This window comes from Blastomyces gilchristii (genome assembly GCF_000003855.2).
Source record: "Blastomyces gilchristii SLH14081 genomic scaffold supercont1.5, whole genome shotgun sequence".
NCBI classification, from domain to species: Eukaryota; Fungi; Ascomycota; class Eurotiomycetes; order Onygenales; family Ajellomycetaceae; genus Blastomyces; species Blastomyces gilchristii.
In genome coordinates this window covers 700,220-709,720 of record NW_003101678.1, presented here as the reverse complement: position 1 = coordinate 709,720, position 9,501 = coordinate 700,220, and the positions used below count along the sequence as shown (strand labels likewise).

Genomic DNA, 9,501 nt, shown 5'->3' with positions numbered 1-9,501 from the left:
TTTCAACACCTTCTGATACTTTAAAATCATTTGAAAATATCATGACAAAGGAAAAGAGAACATAGTCTTAAAGATAGACACATTAAATAGATAGATAGAAAAGAACAGAAAGAAACAAGTACAGTAAAGAGAGACTATAACAAAATAAAAATTATTAAAAGATAGTGTATAGCTGTTTTAACAGACTATATCTAATCAATTTCCGCCTCTTCATATTCAGATACTTCTGAATTCAGCCATTTTCTTGTAGCTGCTTTGAGTTTCTGATAGAAAGTCTATTAAGTATTTAATTCCTGTCTCAGTTGAGAATAAGAACCTCATATTTAATTGATTTAAATCATACTTCTTCTTTAATCTGACTCTGAGACTATTGTATAATACACAATGCATTACAATATGCTCAGGTTTTTCATTCACATTGCAGAATGAGCACTCTGTTGAATCAAATCTATCATCAAATCTTTGTATATAGGATTTGAAATAATCATGTCCTAGTTTCAGCTGAATTATAGATGAGAATATTTTCTTTTTACATTTAATTGAACAAGATTTTCACTTTGGTTTTGTCTCAAATCTTGAATAATGTATGCTCTTCTTTTGTTTCTGCCAGCTTTCATTTCACTTGTTTAAACAAGATTCTTTTATCTTTCTCTTTATGAAAGACTGCAGAGAGTGAATCACTGCAGTAAGTACATGTGTATTGAAGTAATACTTTTTAATAATACTCAGTCTCTGATATAATGAAAATAAAGTCCCCATCACATACATATATACACAGGCATCTATGCCAACAAACCGCTCCACCACGAACTCGCTCGATTTTTCGAATAAGAACCCGCCGATAGATCCATCGAAAAGCCCTCGATCATACGAGCATTCTGACCCCATCGCCGACCGCATACCCCGTGTGGTGGTGGAGTTATCCAGCCAAACGTGAACCAGACGTCGTTCGGAACTCCTGCGTGGGATTATCCCCCATTCTCCCCTACCACACCACAACCCCGGGCCAAATTGCCATACAAATTGTAAGGTGAAGAGACCTAGCCGTATGCACCAATCTTCTCGATTTTGGAAGATCCCCGATCTGTAGTTGTGGAGATATCTGAGGAGCGACCTCCGCGAAAACCCTGTCCATCTTTGATGTTCCAAAACACCAACGCCAAGTCTCACCCTCGTACCGCCCTTCCCAATCTGGCCCATCCCCAGCAGAAAAATACAAAAAGATACCTCAGCGATAATATCAAGCACATAATCAACAGACAATGAGTCAACAGCACATCAACAACTATAAAATCAGTATACCCCAAGGTCTGACTGAGCCTTTGATCCCTGCACAGTGAGATATATTAAATCTAGTTTTAATATCTCAATATTCAATAGATTCTGCAAGAGATTGAGAACAGCAACACTAGATTTCTATTGAATTTGAGAATTAACTCTATATTGATATAATCATTGACAAAGTCTTCTATTTTGAGATATAAATAACCAGTTCCTCTACATCCCGCTGACAATATTTACATTATTATATAGAAACAGACTTATATTCTCTATAATATCAAGACTCTGAAGAGAGAAAGTCTTGATAGAGAGTATACAGTAGTGCATATCTTAGCAGTTTCTATCTCATTCTTCTGCAGCAGTTAATGCAAAAAAAAAAAGATCTTAGAAATAGTTTTTTACTTCTCTTGAAAAAGTAAGGTGTTTTTCTCTGGGTTTTACACAATATTCTTACAAAGAATTAAAAACAGAGTTGTTTTCTGTCATAATTTCATATTCTTTTAAATAAGAATTACTTTTTCAGTAGCTGAAGAGCTTTCATTAATACTTAATTCTTTTTTACACTCTTTATTAACTGATTTGAGTTGCACACTTGTTGTGTGAGAAGAATTGAATAATTTAGAATAAAATTGAATAGTTTTAATCAATTTCTCTGCAAAAAATTGATTTATTTTTTGTCAGTTTTTCTCTCAAAAACTGTCATATTATCTGATTTACTATCAATTGATATCACACTTTTTCTCACTGTATCTCAAGAAAGAGATTGTAAAGATTTTATTGATTTATCTTAAAAATCAATTTTAGTTTATTAGATTCTCTTCAAAAATCTAACCTAGTTACTGAACTAGTGTGAAAAAAATCAGGTGTTTTATACACAAAAGTCTGCTATTCTTCTTTTGAAATAGTCTGATCAACTTTTCAATTGAAAACAGACTTAGAAACCTCTTAATTGAAACAGTCTGATCAACTTTTCAATTCAAAAGAGTTTAATAAATATCTTAATTGAATTAGTCTGATCAACTTTTCATTGAGTAAGAACAATGAGTTCAAAAGTACACTCAGTTGATGTGAAAAAAGATGCTTTCTCAAATGCTATTCCTGAGATTGAAATTCTGAAGAGAAGAAAGAAAGAAGAAATAGAGAAATAACAAGTTCTTGAAATATAGAAACTTGAAAAAGCAAGTAAAATTCTTGAAAAGCAGTGTCTGAGTGAGATGAATGAAGAAGTTCTGTTAATTCTTCATACTCAGACTAGACAACTACAGGAAGTGATCAAGTTCAAACTTGGAATTTCAAACACAGTTCAAAAAACTTTGAAAATTTCTAATACAATCACTGACTCTTCTGTTTACTCTTCTTTCTTTTCTACTTCTTCTTCTTCTTCTTCTTTAAATCAGAAGAAAACATATGCTCAAGCAGCTGAATCTGCTGCCTCTAAACCTGCTGTCTCTAAATCTACTATCTCAAAACCTGCTCAAAATTCTGAGAAAACTGAGAAGAATACTGCTCATACTTCTAGTGATAGAAGAGTGGAGAAAAAAATGCAAAAAGAGAAAAATCTTCAAATCTCCAGAAATAGAAGACTTATTCTCAAAGTCTCAAATCAGAACATATTGCAGAGAAATAAGCTAAACTCAAACCTTATTTTCAGAATTAGAAATGAAATCAATCAGCAGTTCTTTTCTCAGTTAATGACTGATATTGAAGTTCAAAAACCAGTTATAGCTTCAATTGAGTCATTCTTCTTTGAAAACTCTATCATTCTGACTACAATGCCTGAATTCAGTGCTGAATTCCTTATTCAGAATGAGAATCTCTGAAAATCAGCAGTAGAATCTTTGTTAAACACAACAATTCTATCTGAGAGAGATGAAAAGTGAGACAAATTCATTCTTCATGATATTTCAGTTGAAATTTTTGACTGTGAAGAAGAAATACTACTTCTCAAAAATGAATTAGAAGAATACAACTCTATTCAACTGAGAAAGAAGCCTGTATAACTAAATTCAATTGAGTTCAGACAAAGCAGAAGAAATGCCTCTGTTCTAGTATATATAAAGACAATGAAACAGTCAAAGATCTCTGAAGTAAGAGTAGCAGATTTGAAAATGAGAGTTCATGAATACAAAGACTCAAGAATGAATCTCAAAGCTCAAACACAGTGTTCAAACTGTCAAAGATATGAACACTTTGCAATCTCCTGTTTCAGAGACTCAAAATGTGCATTCTGTGCCAGAGATCACAAAACTAGTGAGCATAAATGTGAAACATGCTCAAAAAGAGGTGAAATATGTCAACACACTCTGCTTAAATGCTCTAATTGCAAAGAAAAACATGCATCTAGCTCAAAAGAATGTATGTTTACTTCAAGAACTCAAAAGAACTGGAGAAAAGATGAAGCTCAGAGTAAACCTAGAACTGAAGAGAATAGTCAAGTCAGTAAACTCACAACTGCAAGCTCAAAAAGAAGAAACTCTCAACTATCTAAGTCTTCAAACTTCAATTCTCCAGCTAAATGTAAACAGAATTTGAATCCTCAAACTCCTGTTAAGATTAGAGAATTGAGAAATGACTCTGATAATAAACTAGATATAATACAAGCAGTTGAAATTCCTACTTTTCAGAACAGTTATAATCTACTATCTGATGATAGTGATTAGATTCTACTCTACTCTCTTAGTATAAATATATAACAAAAACAATAAAAAAAGTTTAAAAACTCTTCAAAAATCACATTTATTCAAAATAATGTGAATAGAAACTCAAATTGCATTTATTCTTATCTTCAAATTGCATTTGAATAAAAAGTTGATTTTATACTGCTTCAGAAGCCGAATTTTAATGCTGAGCAAAAATATGTCATTTCTCATTTAAGCTACTACTGCTTTTTACCTTAAAAGTCTGAGATAAAGTCAAGAGTAGTGATCTATGAAAGAAAGAGATCAAGATATCAATTTAATCTAAGATTTAATATCATGTCTGACCCTGATATTCTGGTGAGTGACATTATAGATAAAGAAAATAAGTTTGATACTATACAGCTCATAAATATCTATAATGAAAAGTCATTGAAGGAATATAACAATATCTGAACAATTGATAGAGAATTTCTGAACATAACTTCATCAAGAAACTCTATAATTGCAGAAGACTTCAATGCACATCATCTCTGATAGAATTCAGAATGCAAGAGAGCAGTGAGAGCTGATAATCTGGTTGAATGAACCTTTGAGCATTCAATAGATTTGGTTAATAAGTCTGATCAACAAACATTCTTTAGAAAAGGCATGAAACAGAAGTCTATTATAGATCTAACCTTTATGTCACAAAATCTAATGAAAAGAAGACTTGTAAACTGGTTTATTGATTCAAATAAGACATCAGGATCAGATCATGAGATTATTCAATTTGATATTGAACTGAGTGAAAAATAAATGAGTGAAAATCCTCTTCTCTCTAATCAGTATAACTTTGAAAAAGCTGATTAAAAAGTAGTTGAAAAAAGCATAAAACTGTTAAAATCTGAAAGACAGAATGAGCTATATTGAAATTCTGGTCAAGATGTCTCAAATGAAATGCTTGAGAATAGAGTGAAGCTTATTACATCTATTATTCTAACAAGTGTTAGAGATAATATTTCAAAGAGAAAATCTTCTGAGTTTTCAAAATCTTGATGAAATGAGAATATCTCATCTAAAAGAAAAGAATTAGCTACTGCTAGAAGAGATTGAAAGAATGATGTAATATCTGATGAAGAGTTCAAAGCTGTCAGAAATGAATATTTTTCAGATATTAAAAGAGCTAAAACAGACTGCTGGAATAAATTTCTTGAAGAAGCATAAGAAAAGGAAGTTTTTAAAGCTTTTAACTATACTAAAACAAGAAGTGTAGCAAAACTTCCAGCCTTAGAATATGAGTTTCAGAATAAATCATATACAGCAAACTCTTTTGAGGAAAAATGTCAAGCTTTCATGAGAATTCTCTTTCAGAACTCACCAGATTCAGATTCAGATTCAGAGAAAGAGAATATATCACTTCTCAACTACATTGATGAAAATGACTGGAAATGACCTGATCTTACACAAGATGAATTAGAGTCAGCTATCTTCTCAAGTTCTGTTAAAACTGCTGCAGATCCTGATTCAATTAATCACTTGATTATTCAGAATATATATTCCTACTTAAAGAATGAATATTTTGAGCTCTTTTTCAATCTCTTGAAAAATGAATATCATTCTGAATGCTGAAGAGAAGCCACTGAAGTGATTCTTACAAACCCAATAGAAAAACTTCAATTCCTAAGTCATATAGAGTAATATCTCTATTGAACTGCCTAGGAAAGGTTTTAGAAAAGATAATAGCTACTCAACTATCTTTTATAAGCTCTATAGATGATTCTCTTTTATTCAGTGAATAAATGAGAGATAGAAAACAGTGTTCTGCAATTGACACTGTTCTCTCAGTTGTTCATGATATTCAAATAGCAAAGTATGAGGATCTGGTCTCAACTGCAGTTTTTATTGATATAAAAGAAGTATTTGATTATGTTTCAAAGTCAAGATTAATTCAGACATTGAAGATATTAAAACTGTCACTTTCTCTAATAAAATGAGTTAACTGTTTTATATCTAAAAGAAGTATACAACTCTTCTTTGATGGAATGAAATAAGACAAGACTGAGATAAAAGTGAGAGTATCACAGAAATCTTCAATCTCACTCATTTTATTTGCAATATACACTGCATATCTATTTAAAAATAGAAATATGAGAATAGTGTGATCTCTGAGTTATGTGAATGATATTGATCTAGTCTACAGCTCAAAAACTATCAAAGAGAATTTAAAAGTAATTGAAGAAGCTGCAAAAGAAATCTTTGTTAGAGCAGATATCAATCAAATTCAATTTGATATGAATAAAACTGAGTTAATTCACTTCTTTTCAAGATTCAATGAGAAAGAACTATCTCTAATTCTTTTAAATAGAGAGATTAAACCCAGTGTAAATGTCAAATGATTAGAAGTATGATTAAACTCCAAGTTGAATTTTAAATATCACATTCAACAAAGAACTGTCAAGGCAGAAAGACTATTGAACAACATAATCAGACTATCAAATACAGAGAGAGGTCTATTCTTCCAGGCTATGAGACAGTTATATATAGCCTGTATTACATCAGTAGCTGATTATGAAGTTCAAGTTTGATGAAATAATCAAGAGAATTTCACTGAACTCTTTCAAAGTCTGCAAAACAGAGCCTTGAGAAGAATTCTGAGTGCATTCAAATCATCTCCTATTAAAGCAATGGAAATTGAAGCTTCAATTTCTCCTCCTGCTATTAGATTTGAAAAGGCCTGTATGAACTATGCTCTGAGAGTTGTAAAGATGAGCTTAAATCATATAATCAGAGAAAGAGTCTCTTCTTCATTTCCATCAATTAACTCTGGAAATGAACTGAATTGAAATAGATTTCTTGATTAAAATGAAAATAATTCTTCAAAGAAAATGTTTTCTCAACTGTACAGACTATGCTCTCTGATTAAAAATCAATTTTCTTCTTTAAATATTGAAAAAGTTGATCATGAGAAGTTATCTCTCTGGAGAGAAAAGCTTGAATCTCTTATAGACTTATAAATAAGTGAACTATCAAAAGAGAAAGAATGTGAACAGCATTTGAAGAGAATTTCTACAATTAATATAAAAGACTCTATTCTGATTTATTCAGATGACTCAAAAAATGAGAACTTGAATAGATTAGGCGCAGGCATTGCTTATACTGAAGATAATATCAATTTTATCTCAGACTTCTGAAATCTAGGCTCTGAATGTGAAGTCTTTGATGCTGAACTATTTGCAATAGTGAAAGCTTTCAAACTCATTGAAATGAAATCTCATAAAAGAGGAAATTGTTTGAAAGAGACATGAATATTCTCTGATAGTCAAGCTGCTTTAAAGAGACTTAGAAATAGTCAGATTCATAATAATCAAATGAATCTTGAACTGATCTTAAACTCTATTTTGAAAATTCAAAAGAGAAGAATATCAAAGCTGATAATTCATCTGCACTGGGTTCCTGCTCATATGAATATTCATGGCAATGAATTGGCTGATTCAGCTGCAAAAAAGGGTGTAGAATTAAGCAGATCTATTCAAAAAATTATGTCCTGGTCTTTTATAAAGAGAAAAATAAAAGAATCTTGTTTAAATAAGTGAAATGAAAGCTGGCAGAAACAAAAGAAGAGTATACATTATTCAAGATTTGAAACAAAACCCAAGTGGAAATCTTGTTCAATTAAATGTAAAAAGAAAATATTCTCATCTATAATACAGCTGAAACTAGGACATGGCTATTTCAAATCTTATATACAAAGATTTGATGATAGATTTGACTCAATAGAATGCTCATTCTGCAATACAAATGAGAATTCTGAGCATATTGTAATGCACTGTGTATTATACAATAGTCTCAGAGTCAGATTGAAAGAGAAGTATGATCTAAATTAATTAAATATGAGATTCTTATTCTCAACTGAGACAGGAATTAAATACTTAATAGACTTTCTATCAGAAACTCAAGCAGCTATAAGAAAATGGCTAAATTCAGAATTATCTGAATATGAAGAGGAGGAAATCAATCAGATATAGTCTGTTAAAACAGCTATATACTATCTTTTAATAATTTGTTTTGTTACAGTCTTTCTTTATTTTATCTTTTCCTTTTAATTTCTTTCTATCTATCTATTTAATGTGTCTATCTTTAAGACTGTGTTCTCTTTTCCTTTGTCATGATATTGTCAAATAGTTTCAAAGTATGAGATGATGTTAAAACACTGCAATTTGTAAACAGTTTTTGTATTCTGGGCTGAAATTTTCTGATTTTGCATATCTGAAATTGATGAATGTATAATAGTTAACTTTACAGATATAGGAAAAACCCTGAGAACTAAAAGTTCTCAGGTAGATGTCATAGTCTCTGACTGCATACATCTATAATTGAAGAATAATAATAATAATAATAAAATAAAGTCTCTCTGTGAGATCTGTTTTTATCAGAAGTCAGAGAATCTTATATTTCTTAAGATTATCTTCACACACCTTGTCTGTGAAATCAATGAGAGAAATCATTAATTTCAGTATTCTGTTCTTGATATTATTCAAGTGACAGCAGAGTTCACTCTGACTACACTTTTTAAGTGTATATTTTCTAATTATTCACATTTATACTGATATATACTGATTATTTATTAAATGATATTAAGATAATGACTTATTACAGCTGTGTTACTCTCACTGTGAGAAATACACAGTTAATAATAAACATTATAAAGACTCTGAGAAGTGAGTATTTTAAGAGTACTGAGACTCAGTGATCTTGATTTTTTTTGTTTTTATTTTTTATTTTTTTCTTTTTCTTTCTCTTCTTTTTTTCTTTCTCTTTTTTTTTTTTTATTGTGATTTTTTCTTATTGTTGTTTTGTTTTTTATTTTTTTATTTTTTTTGTATTTTATATTTGTTTTTTAATTAAAATGATATTAAGTATAATCTGTGTTTAGAAAAGTAATAATATTTAATAATACTCTCTATTGAATTTTCAATAAATGAGCACTATGTTATGATATTATATAAGTGAGAAATGATTTCATAATCTTATTTAATGTCATTTTCAATAATGAGATCAGAATGAAAATGTAACTAAGAATTCAAACATATTCTTTATTTAAGACTAGATTTTTATTTGAAAAGTGAGTCTGAGATCTTTAATATTTAAAATAATGTGATTTGAAATCAATGTAATGAACACAAATCATGATCAGAAGTAATACTTTTAGGCAATGTGATAACTGTAAAGTTTGGTCCTGGTCTCAGACACGGTCACACGGTCAAGAAACAATCACTCCACCACGAACTCGCTCGATTTTTCGAATAAGAACCCGCCGATAGATTCATCGAAAAGCCCCCGATCATATGAGCATTTTGACCCCATCGCCGACCGCATACCCCGTGTGATGGTGGAGATATTCAGCCAAATATGAACCAGACATTGTTCGAAACTCCTGTGTGGGATTATTCCCCATTCATCTCTACCACATCACAACCCCGGGCCAAATTGCCATACAAATTGTAAGGTGAAGAGACCTAGCCATATGCATCAATCTTCTTGATTTTGAAAGATCTCTGATCTGTAATTATGAAGATATCTGAGAAGTGATCTTCATGAAAAC

The 9,501-nt window shown here is 30.7% G+C and overlaps 1 protein-coding gene across 1 annotated transcript; it reads right to left on the bottom strand.

The window, feature by feature from the left end:
- Positions 1–216: 216 nt before the first annotated feature.
- Positions 217–1,245, bottom strand: BDBG_16782 (uncharacterized protein; the record flags this gene model as incomplete). Its single annotated transcript, XM_031724665.1, has 2 exons — positions 767–1,245; positions 217–367 (listed from the first exon to the last, which is right to left on the bottom strand). Exons 1-2 carry the CDS (start codon positions 1,198–1,200, stop codon positions 217–219), a joined length of 585 nt encoding a protein of 194 aa, XP_031577635.1. The 5' UTR covers positions 1,201–1,245.
- Between the last annotated feature and the right edge of the window lie 8,256 nt (positions 1,246–9,501).